The 23,688-nt window shown below is 35.3% G+C and overlaps 1 protein-coding gene across 1 annotated transcript; it reads left to right on the plus strand.

Annotated features, from left to right (window-relative positions):
- The first annotated feature begins 1,933 nt into the window (after positions 1–1,933).
- On the plus strand, positions 1,934–23,553 carry cog2 (component of oligomeric golgi complex 2). The gene is made up of 18 exons (XM_056471200.1): positions 1,934–2,083; positions 5,646–5,807; positions 5,937–6,002; positions 6,088–6,168; positions 6,265–6,365; positions 6,686–6,794; positions 6,943–7,122; positions 10,236–10,360; positions 10,459–10,585; positions 10,735–10,874; positions 14,987–15,048; positions 16,315–16,466; positions 16,545–16,727; positions 16,989–17,061; positions 17,168–17,310; positions 18,648–18,787; positions 18,873–19,053; positions 22,807–23,553. Exons 1-18 carry the CDS (start codon positions 2,024–2,026, stop codon positions 22,912–22,914), a joined length of 2,193 nt encoding a protein of 730 aa, XP_056327175.1. The 5' UTR covers positions 1,934–2,023; the 3' UTR covers positions 22,915–23,553.
- The last annotated feature ends 135 nt before the right edge of the window (positions 23,554–23,688 follow it).

Below are 23,688 nucleotides of genomic sequence, written 5' to 3' on the forward strand. Positions count from 1 at the left end.
GTAAAGCATCCCATAGAAAAGATTAATTTATTTGAGAGATTTGTGAGGGTTGTACTCATATATACTGAGCACTGTACCTTAGATCAGAGATGTCCAAAGTAGGATGCGCAGGCCAAAGTTGGCCCATAGTAACCTTTGAATTGGGCCACCATCTCATCTGAATGAAGGAGAATGATGGGGAGGTGGTTGGGGCAAATGCCTTTGACAGAGATTGTCATTTCAAATTTAACGTAACCTTTAGTTTCTTTGTTTTATTGCTGAGCTACAAACAAGCCACCTGAAATTAAATGATACAATTAAATATTGCAAATGAATCTTCTAAATGTAAACACGGTCACTTGACAGACAGAGGACAATGCACAAGTTATCTGCAAGCTAATCAAGGTGAAGGCAGGAGCAGCTTGACTAGTGCATTCAGCATTGAACTCCATTGTGTTATAATGGGATTGTTTATGTTTTACTGTAATAAGTTCAGCGTAAATTGTTAAAAATGATACTGCACTAGTTAATATGTTTTACAGCAACATTTTTAGGTAATTTCCCTTGTCAAATTGATTGTAGTACAGCTTGGTATGTATTTGGCCCACAGCCCTCAATCCATTTTGGTTTTTAGCCTTTTATAGGAAAAAACCCTGCTTTAGATAGTATACATACTGATATTCATTTATAAATATAATCTTTAAAAATCAATCATTTATGTTAATATATAAGATATATGATACAATAACTTCAAAGATAAAGAGGTAAATGAATGCAGCTTCTTGACTAAACAAAAACATATATGGATAAAAAGATAAACCCAGAAATGTAGTTGATACAGTGCTCAGCATATGTAAGTACACCCCTCACAAATCATATTTTAAATTCATATTTTTAATAGTAAGCTATACACTATTTTATGTACATACATAGATTAGTCAGTACTGAAGCCAAATCTGGAGTTTATCTAACAAAATGACTTTTGATAACGGTCCAAAAACTTGTACACCCAAATTTGTATGTTATAGAAAAATAGAAAATAGAAAATAAATAAATAAATAAAATGGCAATTTGAATTTAATTGTATTATCTTTACATTTCTAAATATGTTTGGTGACTAAAATATTAGTTTAATAAATCTGTTTAGTTTAAATGCACCAAAATACATTGCCTATCTTCACTGAGAAATTGATAAAATATTCATATTCAAAATGGGCTGTACTCAATTATGCTGAGCACTGTAGGCTATAAGTAGGCCCACACAGAATCTGAATGTGCAGATTTTTAGCCCATCTCTGTTTATTTACTTGTGTAAATTTGTGTACTTTTTTATTCATTTTTTTAAATTAATTTCAGTAATATTATTGACTAGCATGAAAATATTCATATTATTTATTTACAATACAGTGTGTAAAGTAACATTTTCTGTTTTTTAGTAGAGATATTATATGAGGTATTGCTTTGTTTACCAAGTAAGGTGGATCTAATTGGATTTGCATTTTAAACATTAAATAAAAGTTTAAAAAGTATTACTGTTTACTTCATATATTAAGATTTTAGTTATGATACTCCAAAAATCATTCCGCATAAATCCGCAGATTTTAACAAAGTTCTGTGCAGAAATAGCAAAAAATGTCTGCTGATTCTGTCTGGCCCTAGCTATAAGTGAACTGTTTACAGTGTGTAACAATTAAAACTTTACTATTTTGGGCCTTTGACACCTTTTAAAATACTTAATAATTCACTGTGGGGTATGCACATTATAAAATTAGTGTGCTCGCTACTTGGAAATAATTTCATTAATGCAGTGGATTATATTTATGCTGCAGTACTGTACCGCTGGTTGCCCAGTGAGGCGCTGTTCTCAATCCTTCTCTGTTTCAGGCTCTGTGGAGTTTGTATTTTCCAGCTACTCGTCAGCGTGTGCCATGTTTGCGGAAGTTGAATCGATTACTCTGTCATTTGAACGAAATGTAGCGCATAATTTTCAAGTTTAAACAAATACATATACAGATTATATTTATTTGTGTCCCGTCCTAAAAGAATGATGACCTTACCGAAGGGACCGGATTCTCTGTGTTTCGACAAAGACGAATTTATGAAGGTGAGAGAGTTGTTATTCATTTATCAACTCAACAGAGCTCTGCATTCAGCGGTACAATAACTCAGCTAACTTTAGATGTGTATGTTTACTTTTTGTGTATTTATATATGTTTTAAGTATAACGTTACTGCTTGGGCAGGATACTGGTACGCTGTTTAGGCTCAATCTACTGACGTTATGTTTGGGGGCCTAACGTTATAGAGACTTTAAACAACGTTAATTCAGAGATGAATATTTTTATTCCGTCTTCAGACGATTTTAAAATGTTATTTTTTTCTTTGAATGAAAAATTATTGGACATGATTTATCTATGCTTTATTCCCTAGCTGTTACAAATCCTGCAAACTATTTTTACAAATGTGTTACTGTGATGAAGTTTTTTGACATATTTAACCAAAATATTCATTCATTCACTCATTTTCTTTTCGGCTTAGTCCTTTTATTAATCTGGGGTCGCCACAGCGGAATGAACCACCAACTTATCTAGCACATCTTTTACACAGAGGATGTCCTTCCAGCTACAACTCATAACTGGGAAGCATCCACACACATAGACAACGGACAATTTAGCATACCCAATTGACCTATACCGCATGCCTTTGGTAGTGCAAACCGGAGCACCCAGAGAAAACCCGCGGTAACACGGGACAACCAGCAGGGAGCTCCCCACTGCGCCACCATGACGCCCCTTCGAAAAAAATATATAAAAATATTTTTAGAAGAAGGATTTTCAAACTGTTTCCCCCAGAGCTAGCGAAGGAGAAAAATAATCATGATATAAATTCATTTATTCATTCACCACAGCAGAATGAACTTCCAACTATTTCGGCCAGTGTGTCTGGGGGGCCTTAAAGTGTCTTAAATTTCAAAAACAAAATTTTAGGCCTTTAAAAGTCTTAAATTCACTTTAAATAAAGTCTTAAATCATTTTAAACAGGTCTAATTTTCCTCTGTCCAAGTAAAGCTACCCAGTCAGGCCGACATCCATCTAATCACCAACAATCTATCATAATAAAATCAGGGAAAGAAATCTAAAAACAATTACAGAGTTCCTCGTGATAATAACAAAGCAGTTTATCCCTTTGCGTTATCTTCCATTCATAAAAAAACTATTTACAGAAGTAAGGGGAGTAGATATAATATTTATAAATAGACATGAAACTTAAGGTTTATAACAGAAATGCAATAGGCTGAATATAAGTTATACTCAATCAATTTGGACCAATAGCCAATAAATAGATATTTTTGATTATTTATGTAATTCCCTCTACAACAAATATACTTTTCACAATGTTAAACTTGTCATTTTAAAAAAGAAATAATATGTTGAAAATTTAGGACAAGTTTATTGTTTTGACACATTAAAGTTAAGTATGTCATCAAGAAATAAATAGATTTGCTTTTTTTGTGGCAAACCGGGCCATTAGAAATAATCATTAGTGTTTAACCCCGTATAAGTCTACAGTTTTATTCATAATGGTTTTAAAAGGGTCTTAAAAAGTCATAAATTTGACTTGATGAAACCTGCAGAAACCCTGTCCGGCATGTGTTTTATGCAGTGGATGCCCTTCCAGCTGCAACTCAGAACTGGGAAACACCCATTCACTCTCGCACTCACAAACATAATGGCCAATTTAGTTTATTCAGTTCACCTATAGTGCATGTCTTTGGACTGTGGGGGAAACCGAAGGAAACCCACGTGAACACGGGAAGAACATGCAAACTCCACACAGAAATGCCAACTGGTCCAGCCATGACTCAAACCAGCAACCTTCTTGCTGTGAGGTGACAGTGCTAACCACTGAGCCACCGTGCTGCCCAATGATATAAATCTAATCAATAAAAAAATTGCTTAATAATAAAAAAAATTATCGAAGTTCAAATAGTTATCAAATACTATAAAAATAAAAAAAGGTAAGATTCACATTAAACAAACAATTAAAATGTAGATTTAAATGAATAATAAAATGATTAAGCAGATAAATCTGTAAATAATTTAATGGAGCACAATAATAAGTAGGAACTACATATTTTTTTAAGTATTATTTTAGACTATGCATAATATTTAGAAATCTATTCATTTGTCTTTTATTTCACGTAAAATTATATCTTTTCATGTTTAGGATAGGAGTCCTCACACAAGAATGATCATATAGAAAAATACATTTTTTTTATTAATTGTTAACCAATCATACAGGCTGAAAAAAACTATATAATGAAACATATCAATTCAAATACCCCCACCCCCTCCCCTGCGGTCTCTTAAAACTGGGGTATCTAATGAATAGAAGTTTACATAAAAACAGAATACCGTATCAATTATACAAAGCAAGGCAATGATTCTGGATCCTGATCCTTTCTTTGTGCAATAAACAAGGAGATTTTGTCAGCAGCTGAAGTCCAGATCTTTAATGTACTCATTTGTACCAAGTTCACTCGCGCTGTGCATAACTCCAACATTATAATGTCCTGAAGTTGTACCAACCACTTGCACATGTCCAAATTATGTGGAGGCAGCCAATGCTGGACTAGTAATTTTTTAGCAGAAGTTAAGCCAACCAGCCAAACAGCTTTTTGTAGCTTGGTAAGGTTCAACGTAGAATCATCGCTCAGTAATAGAACAGAAGGATTCACTGGTACAGTATATTCAATAATCTAAAAATCCCAATCACCAACTCATTCACTATAACTTTTGTCATAGAAAAATACATTTAAAGAAATCTAAAAACACAATTGTTACAAATATTAAACTTTGGCCGTTGTCACAGAACCAGAAATCCTCATCATCTGCAATCTCGGAAACCTTTAAACACACCTGATATAAAATTCTACTGAGGATAACTGGAATATGTTATCAAGTTGAAATTCATGTTTAATGAGTTCTCTTTTTATTAGGCATGGGCCGATATAAGATTCTGACAGTATGACAGTACTTGGATATAAATATCACGGTATCATAGTATTGAGATTACTGCTCAAAAAAATCTATTCTTTTTAAATGTCTGGGTTAAAAACAAAACCTTTTCCCCCTTTGATCACAACATATTTTAAGTTGGGAAACTAAAAAATATTTTGGAGCAGTAAACATGTCTGGCTAAATAATTCAAATGAATCATTGACTTCTGCTGTCTTCATTTATTTAAAAAGCACTGATTTAACAATTCTTACAATTTAAAACGGATATCTTTTCCGCCAGAGACACTGTTGTCCTAAAAAACAAACAAAAAAAAAAAAAGTAAATAAAAAAATCTTACTCATATCTTAGTAACGGTATAGCAGAAAATTTTGACGCTTTTAAAACCTTGAATTTTCCAAACCGTGGTATACCTTGAACACGGTTATCGTCCCATGTCTACATGTTATAATAAAAGTCCTGTAACATTAACTTGATACTTAAATATTTTTAAACATGGTTGACTGTTCTTATAAACCCCAAACCGAACAGAAGGTTCATTGAAACTCAGACTGTTTATAAATATATTTTTGTTACATTTTTGACATTATTTAGCATCATATTTCTACTTGAGGGCAATTTGAATATTTATTTGTACGTTTCCATGCAGGATGACTTCGACGTGGACAAATTTGTGGCTGACTGCCGAAAGCGTGTCCAGCTGGAGGAGATGCGAGAAGATCTGGAGCAATATTACAGACTCCTCAAAACAGCCATGGTTGAGCTTATTAATAAAGACTATGCAGATTTCGTTAACCTCTCCACCAATCTTGTAAGTTTTTAAATGTTTATTAACAATACTTTATCAGCAGAATTGTGTGCTACTGTAAAGTGTACTTTGTCTTATTTCTAGCACAAGAACATGTCATATTTGCTATGTAAGCATTTATCTGTGTTTTAGGTTGGAATGGATAAAGCCCTCAATCAGCTGTCTGTTCCACTCGGCCAGTTACGTGAAGAGGTGCTGGTAAGTGCTTAACACATCCTTTAATATTTATGGTTTGGCCATATTTCATTAAGTCAATATCCAAGTATGTTCCTGTCATCAACAGAGTTTACGATCCTCTGTGAATGAAGTTATTGAAGCTATAGACACCCAGTTGTCCAAGCAGGATGACATTCAGAAAAAGAAGGTAGGGCATGTTGCTCAAACTTCTACAGTTATTTTATTTTAAAATATGATTTCACCACTTTACCCATATTGATCAATAATATTGTGCCCCCTGCAGCTCTCTGTGTTAAGACTGATTCAAGTTGTGAGATCAGTGGAGAAGATTGAGAAAATTCTTCACCAAAACACCAAAGATACAACATCACTGGAGACTAGCAGGTATGCTACACTGTAAAAGAAAATCAGGGTTCTACACAATTTGTTAATGTTGTCCCAACTTAAATCAATTAACTTAACACATTTAAGTCCATTGAACATATAACAATTAATTTGTCCCCCAAAAAAATCAAGAATTGTGTTGTTTTTTGAGTGCCTTAAACTGATGATTTTTTTGTATCTTTATGAGTCCCTCATACAAAGAGCTCCATTAACAAATTAATTACCCCTGAAGCACACTTTTTTGTTTGCTTCTGAACCTCTAGCTAGTGTTTGCAATTTACATCACGCTAAGCATTGCAAATGACCAATTTGTTTTTCAGTCCTCTTCTGGCAGGTCAGATTCTAGAGCGAATTGCCACTGAATTCAACCAGTTACAGTTTCATGCTGTCCAGAGCAAAGGAATGCCATTGCTTGATAAAGTCCGCCCGGTGAGCTTTTTTAGAAATGACCTGTTGTGTTTCTTGTCATTGAGATAGCGGAGAGTATTTTTAACATGAACATTATGACATGTTTCAACTTTAAATTAGAACATTTTGATTATATGTCTGCTTACTGATTTCCTGTTCTGTGTTTCAGAGAATAGCAGGTATCACAGCTATGCTTCAGCAGTCCCTTGAAGGCTTATTGATCCAAGGCCTGCAGACGTCAAACATAGATATCGTACGCCATTGCCTCAGGACATATGCTACCATCGATAAGACCAGGGATGCGGAGGCGCTGGTTGGACAGGTCTTAGTCAAACCGTACATGGATGAGGTAGATTTTGCATATCGCTCAGTTGATGCTGTACATTAGTAAGATAGTCTCAGTATTGTGAACTTTGCAAACCGAACTGAAGCCTACAGATAGAAAATTAGAGGACTTGTTTTACTTTACTCTGCTGTCCTTTTCCTCTACATGTACATTTCTCTATTGCACCTAGAGCTCTGTGATTCTATGAAATTAAGAATCAATATATTTATAGATATTTTTGGACATATTCCCATGATTCTAAATTTGACTGATATGTTAATTGCTATATTTTTTAAAACAATCAGATTAAATAAATGATTATTACTCATTCATAAAAACACATTTAAAATTCTAAATAAATTAATAAATTGGCATTTCTTTTTTTTATTATTACATTTTTTGTGTCAAGAGGTTATAATACAGAATTATATGTGTATTTCATAATTACTCATGAAAGAAATTTGTCATCTGACTTCCTAAACATTTAAAAAAAAAAATCTAATAAAAACATTGAACAAAAGCAACAGGGTAGTTTTTTTAGTTTTAAAGAGAAGGTAAGGGTTTCTAACTTCTATGCTTCTATAACAATTGCTTTCCATTCTTCTAAAGTGGGAGGGGTTGACTGAAGCCATTTAAGTGCAATAGCCTTTTTAGCTGCAACCAGAAGTATTCTCCATAAATATCTCCAAATCGCATACTCGTGCACTATTCCATGCCATTTTGTAGTATAAATAGTGTAAGAAGTGCGTTCACACTGAAAACTAATTTAATTACCCAGATGATGCACTCATTCAGCTGATAAAATGAAGTGTGGAATGATGGACACTTCATGCACTCAACAACCGCAGCTTTGCGCACATGTTGGATAACTTTATTTATTTTGGATGGTGAAAGCCTATGAGAGTGGTTATAGCGCCTCCAGATGGTGAATGCGGTTATACTTATAGCAAGTATTATTTAATAGTTTGGTCAATTATTTCACTGATTTGGCAACCGTCAAACGTCATCAGGGAAACGGTTTGAATTTCCGTAAAAAACAGTGCTCCATTTGGGACGACACTACATACATATACTGTACTATGCTGTTGAGTGTGTAAGTGCATGAGTGCATAGTGTGCCATTTGAGACACAGCTTATGTCTTTCCAAAACAGGTGTATATTTGCACAAGCCCAGAATATACAGTATGATGGTAATTTGCCATTTTAGAATTGCAATGTATCCTACACCCTGTTCCTATTTTACCCTGGCACTTTTGTGTGGGAGTTATAAAGAAACAAACAATGTTTTTCCAGGCAAATAGTCTCCATTGGTGTGACCCTGTAGTTTGCCATTAGGGAATTACATGTTTCTACCCAATCCTTTTCCGCTATACTAATTTTTTCCTTCCTTTTCCCAAATTGAGAGACTACTGACAGTTTACTCCTATATGTTGACAAGTATTTTTACTAAAGCATTCTGAGTCCAATCCCCTCTCTTGTGCACTACTGAAGTAAAATAATGTCTTATTTGAACGTTTATATAAATCTGCATTTCTTTTGTAGGAATCTTTTGAGTAAAGGATTCTGAGACCACTAGCACCAAATTATTTATACTTGTATTAATTACTTTTAAAAGATGATTCACTTTTTGATCACTATTGCATATATCAGCGTTTATATTGCATCTATAAACCTTTATCCCAATACTTCTGTGGTAATTTGAATTTTATCTACACTGTTTGGTTAAAAAGACTGAAGCCATTTCAAAACTATACACACAATCTCCGGCTCAGCAGCAGTGGCAATATAGACAATAAAATTGTGTGGGTGATTGAATTGATATTGCAGTCGATCCTACATAATATCCAGTAGCTAGTACTAGTATGTGGTTATTGCATTAAAAAAAGTCACACTGCTATTGATGTGGGATACGGATAAGGTTAGGGAAAGCTTTGGTGGTATGGGTATACTTTTAAAAAATGTTGGGTTATTTCAACCCAAATTGGTGAAATTGAGTGTAGGTTTAAGGATGGGTCAACAGTGTAATTAGAAACATAATTACATGTCGGCGCAATAGCCTAGCTCGCTGATATATGGTGCAGTAGCACTTCAGGGCGTCCAAAGTTCGAATCCCGGCTCGAGGACATTTCCCATCCTTACCCCCCCCCCCTCTCTCTCTTTCTCTCTCTCTTTCTCTCTCTCTTTCTCTCTCTCTCTCTCTCTATATATATATATATATATATATATATATCTCTCTCGTGTTCCTGTCTGAAATACTGTCCTATCCACTTAATAAAGGCCAAAAATAAATATAAAACAAAGAAATATAATTACATGCAGGTATTTTTTTTTTTAATAAGTACAATGTAAAAAAACAAGTGTGTTTACACTATGGATGCTTTCACACTAACGTTAGAACTTTTGGTTCACACCCGGGTAAGTTTAGCTAGTGTGAATGCGTCTTCTGATCTCGAGTGAGCACCCGTGAACTATACACGAGTCCACATGAAAGACGTGGTCTGGGGTACGGATCAAGCGAACTCTGGTCTAGTTGCAATCGAACCTAATAATGGAAGTGAACCGCCACTTGTACAACAAACAATCATTTTCATAATGTTTATTTGTGTTTGTGTGTGTCTGTGTATCACGTACTGTACCTTTGCTGACAAGCGGGACTGTGCCAGGGCAAACACAGTGATAATGTCTGCCTGTCTCCTCCAAAAACAGCATTTGCAGACATCTCGTTATGATCTGAACGTATATAATTTTTTTGCAGCAGACAGATGCGAGTTGCTTTCTGTATGTCCAAAACCAAAAGATTTCGTAAAAAGCAGAACGACCGCGATGTGCGTCTTTTTTCATTTTGGCGCTTTTCTTTCGTGACCATCACCTACACCAACAGCCGTAAACAAAACAGCAGCTCGATGATGCAAGCGTACCGGGGTTCAGAGGGAAATAAAACAGTGTGAACACAACCGAGAAGGTGGCAAGGGGGGACAATCAAACTTGGGTACGGTCCAGGCAATTGAACCAAGTGTGAAAGTGCTTTGTACTAATTCATCAATTTAAATGCAAATACTGTACATCGTAGTTAAGGCCACATAATATAAAGGGGAACCTTGCAATCTTCTAACCACAACTGTTCTTTTTTTTGTCAGGTGATAGTTGAACAGTTTGTCAAGTCCAGCCCTAATGGTCTTAAGATGATGTACGCAAAGCTGTTAGAGTTTGTGCCTCATCACTGCAGACTTCTGCGAGAGGTGACCGGTGGCGCGATCTCTAGGTAACTCTGCCACTCACATTAAACTTTTACTGCATTGAGCCATTGTTGTCAGATCATACACTATATAATTTAATGAGCTTCCCTTTTTGTATACCCAGTGATAAAGCTGACATTGTTCCCGGATATGACTTCCTAGTGAATTCCGTTTGGCCTGAGATTATAAGAGGTGTTGAGGAAAGAGTTCCTTCTCTTTTCAATCCCGGAAACCCAGATGCGTTTTATGAGGTGAATAAAGCAACAAAAAAAAAGTGCATTCATAATATCTATAATGTGTGTATGATACAAAAGCTTTTTTGCTCTTTCCTTTTGACTGAAGTCTTGCAGTAAAATAGCAGCTCATTAAGTATTTGTGTTTATGTCTTGTATTCGTGCAGAGATACACTGTCAGCATGGATTTCGTGCGTAAGTTTGAGAGGCAGTGTGGTTCTCAGGCCAGTGTAAAGAGGTTGCGAGCACATCCAAGCTACCAGAGCTTTCATAACAAATGGAACCTGCCAGTGTATTTCCAGCTGCGGTGAGTATGATGACTTCAGCCCAAAGTGTACTTTGTTTTTAAGCCACTTCAAAAATATACTTTAATATGAACAAACATAAAAAAAAAACTTTGCAAGTTCCTGACATTTTGTGCAAGAAAATGTATTCTCCTGAACTGGATAACGGACAAAACACCTACAAAGTCTTTTTGGCACAGGGTAATGCTTGAATATGTACCACTGGACTACTTAACTTGTGTCTTAAATGGCAAAGATGTTTTATTTCATAAGAGGTGGGATCCATTTTTGTTACATGTGGCTTTAAACATAACCTCCATACTCATCAGAGGGTTGCTTTAATGAGATCAGATCTTGTGAAGGTTTGTGGTGCATGACTATGCAATTATTCAAATTTGATTGATGCCCTTTTTTTTTTTTTTTTTTGTACAAAATTTTGTATTTTCTCCCCCATGTTCTGTTTACTTGTTTGTTGTTGTATCTGTATTGCTTAAAAAATTGCTTAAAATAAATACATTATTAAAAGATAAATATATATATATATATATATATATATATATATATATATATATATATATATATATATATATATATACTTGTACTGTATGACTGCACAATATACCATTTCAGCATTGATACTGAATAGTGGTCACATCGTCACATCTTCAATGTTGAGTTAGTATTAGTTGAGCAGGAGTTTTTATGATAATAGAGTATAAATGTATAATTTCCCTGTGTTTTTAAGGCCTGTGACTGTGTGAGTATTTCAAGAGAGCTTAAAGTATTGCGGCACAAGAAATTTTTAAAATTTTTATTATTTTATGATGATGAATTTTTTAAATTATTAATATGATAAAGACTAAAATGTTATTTCACATTTGCTTATTCAATTTCTATACATGAATACTATTAAGACTGTAAACTTTTGTGTTTATCAAATTTGTTTATTATTATTATATTTTATGCTATTTATTCCCATCCAGAATAATCCTTATCAATCTAAAGTGAATTTGTCTATTAAAGAAAGTGCTAATAAAGCCATCTTGCGAAATTGTGTTTATATTACAATATACAGTTGAAGTCAGAATTATTAACCCCGTTTATTTTTTCCCCTAAATTTCTGTTAAATGAAGGGATTTTTTTTTCAAAACATTTTTAAACATATTAGTTTTAATAAATAATTTCTAATAACTGATTTATTTTATCTTTGCCATGATGACAGTAAATAATATTTGACTAGATATTTTTCAAGACACTTCTAAACAGCTTAAAGTGACATTTAAAGGCTTAACAAGGTTAATTAGGTTAACTAGGCAGGTTAGGGTAATTAGTCTACAGAACAAACCATCTTGATACAATAACTTGCCTAGCGAAAAAAATATATAGCTTAAAGGGGCTAATCATTTTGACCTTAAAATGTTTTTTAAAAAATTAAAAACTGCTTTTATTTTAGCTCAATTAAAACAAGTAAGACTTTCTCCAAAGAAAAAAAATATTATTAGACATACTGTGAAAACTTCCTTGCTCTGTTAAACGTCATTTGGGAAATATTTTTAAAAAATCAATTCAAAGGGGTGTTAATAATTCTGAATTCAACTGTATATTCCAGAAAAACTAAATTTTGCAATGTCAGATTTTTCCAATATTGTGCAGCCCTAGTGTACTCAGTTACAAAATTTTACCATAAAACCTGAAGAATCCTTCAAAAATCTAGAAATGCCACTTCACTGCTGTATTTGTTAGCTAGTGTCCTTGTCAATACAACATGACCCAATATGACCCGTGACCCAATTTTGCCTGTTCTGTGAAATAGTCAATAAATAATCCAAAATGTGCAGATTTAAAACATCTCAAATAGTTTTTTTGTTTATCAGTAACAATATGAGATTTTTTCTTAATTTTTTGGCAATTTCCTGTGCAGCTTGGATTCTGGGATCTTGTGCAATACATGTAAAGAGAGATAATTGCCCTGGATGTGAATCGATCTGTGTTTAGAACAGTTTTTGCTCTGATGTTTGATCTTCACTGGTTATAAAGTCCACTGCTATCTTAGTTTGTTTAAGCCGGTAAAGCCTGTATATTGTATTTGCTTTTTCTTGGAATTAAGGCCTTATGCTGATGATACCACTGGGCAGCTTTTAGAGCAATGTTACTGGGCAACTTCGGGAAATGGTGCCATTAGTGGGCAGCTAATTAGGGTGACCTGGATCAAGACACAATTTTGTTGGCTGTTCTCAAAAGGAAAGTAGCCAAGCAAAATTGCTGTGCAATATTGCAAAAACAGTGCTCAAACACTTCCTCGTGTTTCATCAGCATTAAAGGGAAGTAAAGTATTAGTACTTTATTAGTTATACAGTGTTTTACTGTATTTGTTTTTATAGGTGAACAGTTTGGATTTGAAACCGTGTTTCTAACTGTAGTTTTTCTAGTCATTGAACATAACAGAAAATAAAATATGCAAATTACTGATACATTTTTGTCTAAATTTAATATAATATTTGTATTTGGTTAACATTATGATTGACAGATGCTGTGTTTACAGACATTTTTAAATACATTTTTAGACAACACAATACCAATGTTAGAGTTAAAAAGCAATGTTTTAGTGGAATATTAGTGGAATATGAAAGATTTGTTGAGACTGTGTGGGAAAAAAAGGGGAAATAGGAGTAATAAGAAAATATATATTTTTTAGTTTATGTGTTACCTTGCAAAGGTGTTTTGCATCATCTTGCAAAACACTTCCTGTTCATACATGTCAACCCTCCCATTTTTGCTGGGATTCTCCCGTATTTTACCATTCTATCCCGCTATCATCCTATCAAAGTATTTTGCCATATTGCTCCCATATTTTTAATCTTGAAAGCACGTTGAAATTAATATGAAAATGTCTGCATTTACATTCTTTAAATTAAAGCTGTGCATTGATCATCGTGCATTGATCATGCATGTATAACTGATGGACGTGCTCTGTATGATAAACTGATCCCAGATCAGTATCTGTACATGCCATTTAAAGAGGAGCTAAAGTGCCGGACACTTTGGGATTCGGGTGTGTGTTTAAACAGACAAATACACTTACTGTAATAATATGTAATGTCCGTTCTGCATGTTTTATTTTAAACACAACTAGCATTCTTAGTGACACCTCTGTTATCAAACAAAACTAAATTATTTGAAAAAGATTCATTTGCAGCTCTTCACTTGTTTGATTACAGTCACTTAAATGGTGGTTTAAATTACAGTGACTTTAAATACCGAAGCTGATCTGGGATCAGTTTATCATACGCAGCACGTTCGTCAGTCAGCGCTTAGACATGCATTCGCTGAATTCAGAGCTTGCATTTGTTCGATGCTCAGCTTTAATTGAAAGAAAGATAATGCAGCCATTTTTATATTAATTTCAACGTGCTTTCAAGATTAAAAATATGATGGGAGAAACATGGAAAAATACTTCATTATAGGATGATAGCGGGATAGAACGGTAAAGTACAGAAGAATCCTGCCAAAAACAGGAGGGTTGTCATGTATGAAGTGAACATGAAGTGTTTGTGGAACAACAGTTTTGCGAGGGAACGCAAAAACTTAATATTTCAAAAATATATTTATATTTTCCTATCACTATAATTTTTTCTCCCACCCAGTTTTTTTTTTCCACCCATTTTTCCCCCCACCATCACGTCCCTTCCGGGTCTCCGTACAAACACATACCTTGTAAATACAGAAGGACTGAGAAGCTTCTATAGCTGTATATTAATGTATTTTAAATATATTAAAAATTATATTAATTTATACATTGGTACAATTAAAAGACCAAGGTCAGCCCATGTTCTCCCATTTAATTCATCAAGAAGTCTAAAAGTCATTTGTCACTTTGTTTCATTTCTATATAATTATTATACATTGACCCATGTGGAAGTCACACACAGTTGTGCATCTGTGTCCTGGATTCTTCATTACCAGCCTGACATTTCAGATCATGAATGATTCATTAATCTCTGCTTAATACAGAATTAGGGGTTGGTAAAACAGCTCATAAGTCTGTAATGTAATGCTTCTGGCTGATACAAATGAAGAAAAAAGTGCGTAACTGCTATCTGTTGACATGCTGACCTGAACGTGTTTTGTTTTTTAGGTTCAAGGAGATTGCTGGAAGTTTAGAAAGTGCCATTGCCGATGGGTTAGAGGCAACTCCAGGTCAGTCAATGGGCCCTATCATACAGCTGGTGCAATAAGGCGCAAGATGTGTTTGGCGCGATTTGTTGCTATTTTCATACCAGCGCAACCCTAATTTTCATGCTTTGCGCCACATTGTTTAAATAGCAAGTCCCTTTGCTCCACTTTGTGGACTTATGTGTGCTGGTCTAAAAAGGAGGTGTGTTAAGGCGTGTTGTTAGTGCGTAGCTATTTTGAGGAACTGAAATAGACTGCGCCATTGACCAACTAAAAGCAGAGCAGAGCGTGTTAGTTATGTGCCTATGCAGGTCCAAAATGCTTACACATTGCTTAATACACACAGGATGTACAACAATTACAAAAATTAAAGGATTAAAAATTATTATTTTCTACATAAATATAAAGACCACTGCCTCCATGCCTCATCTTGGCAGTATTATTTATTATATGCATCTATCTATATTCGTTTTAATAAAAACCAGTTCAGATTTGTCCACCTGTTTTGGAGACATATGCGTCACCATATGCGGCATAAGAATAGGATGTGTGTTTGGATATAACTCCGTTTTGACCATACTTCGTTATTATTGCTCATTTATTTGTTTGCTGGAAATTAGAACTGACTTAAGAAATAGTTTTGAAACAAATCCTTGCACTTAACTATTAAAATTAAATATGTAGGTAATGGATGTCTTCAGTAGAGTGCGTACAATATTGTTACCTTATGTACGAAAGTAAAGCAGAGTGGAAGTAAAAGAAAGAGAAAGTAAAGTGGCTAAATGGGGGAGGCCCATTCTTTATCCTCACACTGTAGATGGTCTGTTTAACTGTTTTCTCACTAGTGAAGCGTTTAGTTTTTCCACTTACAAAGTCCACCATGTAAATAGCAAATGCACCATGGCGTGACACAAATTACACTTAAAGGGAATGAGAGATGAGACTCTGATTGGTTTGATGCACGTTATGCTTAAAACACACCCATAATTCATTAATAGAATAAGAACAACCCTGTTAGACCATGCACCAGGATGCAAAGCGTAGTTTTCCATCCTGAATATAGCAAAAGTGGATTCGGATACTCTTTAGACTTTGTGCCTAGATCGTTAAAATATAGCCTAATGTGTTTTTTGGGAATGTGAGAATGAATGCATCATAAAGATGTGTGGTAATTTCTTCTCTGTACACCTGTTGACCTACTTTTTATGATAAATATAAAGCTGTCACTATTAAGAGAGAGTAACAAATCAGTACTGACATCCAGTCTGCTCCATATATTTGTGAACGCAGTGGGCAGCAGCTTCCACCTGCAGGTGACCGAGGTGTTGTGGAGCTGTGTGTGCAGGTGCTGGACGGACCAGGTGTACCTGCCACCCCTCGCTCATCGATTCTGGAAACTCACTCTGCAGCTCATCTCCAGATACTCCACCTTTCTTACAGAGGTAAAGCATTCCTGCTGGAAGGAATTTGACTCATGATAATCGAGTTATTGTTCATGTCTTTTTTTTTTTGTCTTGCAGGTTCTAACAAAAACCTCATCTTCAGAGGCAAACAAAGATTCAGTAAGGCCACTCCCCAGCTCCGCGTCCTCCACATCCAGCCGCACGTCACAGGATGCAGACAGTGAAACTGGCGGTCCCACTGTTTTATCTACTAAACAGCTCGTCTTCATTGCAGCTGATGTTGATAAGTTACAAGGACAGGTAATTCAGATGTTAATATAAAATAGTCTACAAAATCCTTTTTTTTTTTTCAAAACAGTTAATAATAATAATAATTTTAAACCCAGAAGATGAAATTAGCTGACTAAAGCTCAAAATTATTCAGTTTTCCCCTCAATTAAAGCTGGCAGGTGCTAACGTATTAACTGATGCTCAACACACACAAATCTTATAAACTCTCAAAGACAGTACTCCAGGATGTCTTGAACCTTTTAAGTAAAGAATGTTTGCCTCTGTTCTCAGATTCCAGATATCTCAGAGATGATCAAGGCAAAGCTGGAGAATATTGGATTCCAAAACTTTGCCATAGTTTCAGGTTTGTTCTTTGTTTAAAGTCATTTAAAGTCATAGTTTAAAGTAATATCTGATGCCATTTCTAATCTTCCTATATAATGAGTTTGTTTTTCTGCCTTGTGCTCCAGAAGCCTTGCAGGATTCCAGCTCATCGCTGTCCAGCTGCGTCCCCACACTGAACAGCAGAATGACTCAGCATCTCACAGAAAGGAGCGTTCGCTTCCTGAAAAACGCTTCAGAAGTCCCGCGACTTTACAGAAGGACCAACAAGGTTATATGCTCATGTATTATTTAAAAGTCATGCAGAATGAATCAGCGAGTCAACATCTGTGACAGGCTGGGGAGGAAGAAAAAAAACACATTTAGATTGATTTATTTTGATCTTTATGAATTATTTGGTTGACTGTTTCACTCATCAATATGTATGTGGTTCACAGACTTCTCAAAGTTGTTGCTCAATCCAAACATTTTAAGCAGAATTTAGAATATTTTATTATAATAAAAAATACATTTAAATATACTTTAACATTTAGCATGAAATGAAAATCCATCCCATTTGTTTTCTAAATGCTTATTTATTTGACTGTTGTATTTGAATCATTTGTTTGACCTTATAACTTTTTTAATTCAAAATTTTAGAATTCATCCTTGTAACGATGGTCTGGGGTATATGCCACATTTGTCCAATTACATAGTCCACATAAACCCTGGCCATTTCTTACAATCAACAAACTTTGCATTTAGCCCTTTGCATTCGGCCTGCTCTACCAAATGGTTAACTATTTTATTTCATTTTTATTTGAAAAAATTAAGATGATTTAGTATTCAAAAATGTTTTATTTTGAATATTTTACACTTTTTATATTTTCAGATTTTTCATTCATTCATTCATTCATTCATTCATTCATTTTCTTTTTGGCTTAGTCCCTTTATTAATCTGGGGTCGCCACAGCGGAATCAACCACCAACTCATCCATTTTATGCAGCGGATGCCCTTCCAGCTGCAACCCATCATTGGGAAATACATACACACTTATTCACACACACATACACTATGGATAATTTAGCCTACCCAATTAACCTGTACCACTTGTCTTTGGACTGTGGGGGAAACCGGAGCACCCGGAGGAAACCCACGCGAACGCAGGGAGAACATGCAAACTCCACACAGAAACGCCAACTGACCTAGCCGAGGCTCGAACCAGCGACCTTGTTGCTGTGAGGCGACAGCACTACCTACTGCGCCACTGCGTTGCCCCAGATTTTTCATTGTATATGTAATAATTCTGATACTTTTACCATAAACCGACATATCAACCATTTAGTAGAGGCTAGAAATTATGGAATGTGTTGAAAAAAATGCATTTAGTGTGCGACATTAGGAGTTAAGAAATTCAATCCGAAATTGTTTTTCTTGGTGGGGCAGTTAAAGGGCTAAATCTGGCTCCATCTAATGATTTCCTGCATGTTTCCATCTGAACATCATTTCATTTTTATGTATATTACAATATGAGAAAAATGTATTTACTCCATTAAAAAAATATGCCAGAAAACAGAATGATATGCCCAGTGTTCTGGATTAAACTGTGTTTGCTCTCTCATTAATAGGAAGTGCCCACCAGAGCCTCTGCTTATATGGACAATGCTCTCCGGCCGCTCCATCAGCTGGTCACTGACTCGAAAAATGTGGTGAAAGACTCCATCATCCAGGAGTGGCTCCGGGTCACGCTGTCAGACTGCACCCATCGGTAAAGCAGTGCCAAACCTCATAGTTTTGTTTTGAAAAAAATATCTACATTGAACCTTATTGAAAATGACCTCTGTGTTTAATAGATATTTTGAGACTATATCAGACGTGCTAAGCTCAGTGAGAAAGATGGAGGAAAGCCTGAAAAGGTTGAAACAGGCTAGGAAAACTGCCACCACCAACACTGTTGGTGTCAACGCAGGGCCATCAGATGACAGTAAGATCCGTCTGCAGCTGGCACTGGATGTGGAGTATCTTGGAGAACAGGTTTGATATATTTTATCTTATTTGTGCTTATCAAGTAACCTCTTAACAGCAACCCAGCTGTAGCTCAAAATGTAGAGCATGCTAGCACAAAAGATGTGGGTTCAATTCTCAGGAAAAGTATGGACTGGTAAAATGTTTACCTTTTGCTTTGGATAAAAGCATGTGTCAAATGCATAAATGTAAAGGTACTACTTCAACTACATAGCAACACATTAGCAACCATCCAGAATGCCATAGATGCCACATAGCAACCTATCTATCACCCACCATACTACCAAAGAGCATACAATCATCAAGAGGCAACACTCTGTTTCTATTTGGGAAAACAACCACTAGATGCTGCTAGTGTCACGCAGCGGCCATTTTGGAATGAAAATTCTAATAAGACAACAGCACGGATAACTAACGTTAGACAGAGTTAATCAAAATATTAAGTTGAATATGAGGTACAATATAGATATACAGTTAAAGTCAGAATTATTAGCCACCTTGTTTATTTTTTTAACGATGAGATTTTAACACATTTCTAAACATAATCATTTTAATAACTCATCTCTAATAACTTATTGAGTTTATCGTTGCCATGATGACAGTAAATTATATTTTACTAGATATTTTTCAAGACTCTTCTGTACAGCTTAAAGTGACATTTAAAGGCTTAACTAGGTTAATTAGGGTAGGCAGGATACTAGGCAGGTTAGGGTCATTAGGCAAGTTATTGTATAACGATGGTTTGTTCTGTAGACTATGGAAAAAATGTTAGCTTAAAGGGGCTAATAATATTGAACTTAAAATGTTTTTAAAAAAATTAAAAACGGCTTTTATTCTAGCCAAAATAAATAAGACTTTCTCCAGAAGAAAAAATATTATCAGACCTACTGTAAAATGTCCTTGCTCTGTTAATATATTTCTCATTGTATGTGTATGTATGTTTTATATATATGTGTCTACAGAACAAACCATTGTTATACAATAACTTGCCTAATTACCCTATCCTGCCTTGTTAACCTAATTAACCTAGTTAAGCCTTTAAATGTCACTTTAAGCTGTATGCAAGTGTCTTGAAAAATATCTAGTAAAACATTATTTACTGTCATCATGGCAAGGATAAAAAAAATCAGTTATTAGAAATGAGTTTTTAAAACTATTATTTTTAGAAATGTGTTAAAAACACATTTTAAACAGAAATTAAGGGAAAAAATAAACAGGGGGGCTAATAATTCAGGGGGGCTAATAAATATAACTTTAACTGTATATATGTGTGCGTGTGTGTGTGTGTGTATCTCAGCATAAATGAGTACGCCCCTTTAAAAAGTAACTATTATCGAGTAGTTTGTATGGCCTCTGAGATTTTTAATGTCCGTATTAATTTGTATGCTAGAGCATAAACTATTACATTAAAGTAATTTCAAGGAACAATTTTAAGAAAACAAGTATGGTTAATATATAAAACATTAAGTCTGAAAAATAAACCATATAACTGCTGATAATAACGAGTCTTCTGATTGTAAGTGTTGTATTGTCGTCTTTCAGGTTGTATTTCAGCTTTTAATATGGTTTTTAAATAAATAAACAAGCAGCTCAAGATGCAATGAACAACCAATCGCTTTCACTCCAAAATGGCAGTATCGCAGGGCTATTGCTGGGCACTGCTGTTGCAATGGAACATTCTATTGAGTGTCGCCTCTTGATGAAGCTTTGATGCTACCAGCATTCTGTTTGTCAGTCTCCTAGCAACTGCATAGCAACACTCTAGCAACCACCCAAAGTACACAACAACATTGTCTGTCTGTTTCCTAGCAACCAGCCAACAATTGCATAGCAGCACCCTAGCAAACATCTAGGATAAGGTCTCAAACTGGATTCCTGGAGGGCCGCAGCTTTGCTCCAACCCTAATCAAACACAGCTGATCAAACTAATCAAGGTGTTCAAGACTACTTGAGAGAGACTATTAAGCAGGTGTGAGTTGGAGGTGGTTGGAGCTAAACTATTCAGAGCTGTGACCCCCCAGGAGTTGAGTTTCACACCCCTAATCTAGAATATACTAGATACCACATAGCAACATTCCAGGAGCATCATAGCTTTTTCAACCCTTGTACACTTAACCAACCACATGTTTGTCTGTTCAAACCGATCTGCCTGTCTGCCACCTAGAAACAACCCAATTGCTAGAGCAGCACCCTAGCAACCACCTAAAATTACCATAGCAACCACATAACCCCGTAGAAAATGTCCCAAATCCCCTAACAATATCATGCCTGCCTAGTCTCTATATAAGGCTGCATTTACACTGCAGATCTTGATGGTGAATTCTGATTTCGTGACAGTATCTGATTTTTTTTTGATGACTGGCTTACATCATGTTTTAAAAGTGACTCTTATCCAATTGTCTGCATTTACACTGCAAACAACAACAAAGGCACAATGGCCAAGAAAAAAAGTGGTCTCTGACGGAAAAGCACCCTTTTCTCTGTTCCTGTACTTAATCTGTTTGCAGGGTTTCATTTTTGTTAATTCTTTTTGACAAGTTGTTTTATTTAGTTTATGACAGAAAAGTTCTCATTTGGCCAGTTTCTTTTATTCTAGGCCTTATTAAAACAGCAGGCATTTTAATGTAATGTTCACGGCGTGATTGCATGTGATTTATGCAATAGTTTTATATTAGTTTATATTGGTAACATGGCAGATATTGCGCTCTCTCTCTCTCTTTCTTTTTAACATGCTTAAATACTACTGCTACATGACAATATAAAGGCTTAAAAGCTTTTTTAGTTCTTGTGTATGAGATTTGAGGTTTGGGACTCGACTTGGCCTGGGCCGGTATAAGATTCTTTAGATGAAAATATCACGGATTCACGGTATCACGGTATTGTCATTACTGCTCTAAAACTTTCTTTTTAAATGTCTGGGTAAAAAACTAAAACAAAAATCCCCTTTGAAAACAATTTATAATTTATAAAACATTTATAATATTTTGAAGCAGTAAACATGTCAGGCTAAATAATTCAAATGAATCATTGATTTCTGCTGTCTTCAGTAGTTTCAAAAACAGATTTTTTTGTACAATTTAAAACGAAATCTATGGATATATTTTCTGCTGGAGATACTGTTGTATTAAAAACCCCAAAAAAGTAAATAAAATCTTACACATGCCTTAGGAACGGTATTACAGAATATTTTGTCTGTTTTAAAACCTTGACTTTTCCAAACCGCGGTATACCTTGAAAATGGTTATCATCCCATGCTTAGTTCCGACATGAAAGCGCCAGAGTTGATGTCATTCGCTACAGTTTTTTAAATATGCGGAACTCGCATTGACAGGTGAAAATCCGATGTACCTGCTTACACTGCAGACCGGAGGGAATGGATTCGATTCACATCGAATACATTTCCACATATTGACAAGGACCTCAATCTGATTTGAGTAAATCAGGATCCATGTGATTTTTATTTTATTTTTTCCTGCTTAAACGTACAGGGGCCATATCTGATCTGTGCCACATGGGAGAAAAAAAATTTAGTCACTTGAACCATGCAGTGTAAATGGAGCCTAAATGTACCTATATGACTGCTGTTTCCTAGAAACAAGCCAGATTATCTCAGCCTAACAACCAACATGTCTATCTAAAGTATGACCTTTAAACTTTAAACTTTTAGAACTCCTTCAAATGTCAGACTCAAACCACCTTTAATGCTTCTTCACAAACTTTACTCATGCATTTTTACTTTTCTCTCTTTTATCCCCCCTCAAGATTCAGAAGATGGGTCTTCAGCCAAGTGACATCACCATGTTCTCCTCTCTGCTGGAGCTGGTACAGGAGGCAAGAGATCTCGCTTCAACTGAGCAGATGGGGTCTTAAAACCCAAATGGCCCTTGAAGGGGCCAGATCAAAAAGTAGGGTCCAAAATGATTCCTGATCGAATGCCTTCAGCATCCATATGCTCAGAAAGATTAAGAAAATATGGCTCAGGAACGGTTTTATGGAGTCCTGCCATCCCTCAACGGTTCTACTAGCAGCTCAGTCTTTCTGGAGAAGGAATACACTAAACGAATGTGATTTACTCTTGGATAAGTTATTTATTGTTGAACTGTATGGGATAATAAGACAGGAAATGTCATATTTATGGTTCGAAATGATTGCAGAAATGAATAGAGTTTGTTGTATGAGCCAATCAGCACTCAGCGTATAACGTGCTAAGAGCTCTTGTGTCCTGTCGTATGTGGTTACATCAGAAAAAAACAGCACACAACACTGCTGTTTGACTTGTGTTGTGCCTGTCAGAAACTCTTCTCCTCAGACATCAGCTCTGGTGAACCCTGCCAAATAGAGTGCAAACACTGAAGAGGTTTAATGGTTAAATGGTTATTTTTCTTCGTCTTTTCTAAATATCAAATTTGGGATGGAGTTTGTGTTTCACTGGGTTGGAATGGGACTACTAAAGTTGTAACTTTAAGCATTTAACAATAAAATCGGAGGATAGTGTGAGATTTCAGTGAGTGTGATTGTGTGTCTGAAGTTAATCTGTTACTAAAATATCCTTGACCAACATTTAGGAAAGGTCAGTGACCCCTTAAACTGGACCTGGTGTTGAAATTTAGATACTGGTGATTTGGATACAGTTACAAAAATGTG

The sequence above is a fragment of the Danio aesculapii genome, chromosome 13 (assembly GCF_903798145.1).
Source record: "Danio aesculapii chromosome 13, fDanAes4.1, whole genome shotgun sequence".
In the NCBI taxonomy this organism is placed as follows: domain Eukaryota; kingdom Metazoa; phylum Chordata; class Actinopteri; order Cypriniformes; family Danionidae; genus Danio; species Danio aesculapii.

Bases quoted from the DNA above. Each gene is read 5' to 3' on its own strand.
- cog2 (XM_056471200.1), top strand. From the start codon at position 2,024: ATGATGACCTTACCGAAGGGACCGGATTCTCTGTGTTTCGACAAAGAC. The intron at 2,084-5,645 runs GTGAGAGAGTTG...GTTTCCATGCAG, and splicing joins ACAAAGACGAATTTATGAAG to GATGACTTCGACGTGGACAA. The intron at 17,311-18,647 runs GTTATATGCTCA...TCTCATTAATAG, and splicing joins TTTACAGAAGGACCAACAAG to GAAGTGCCCACCAGAGCCTC.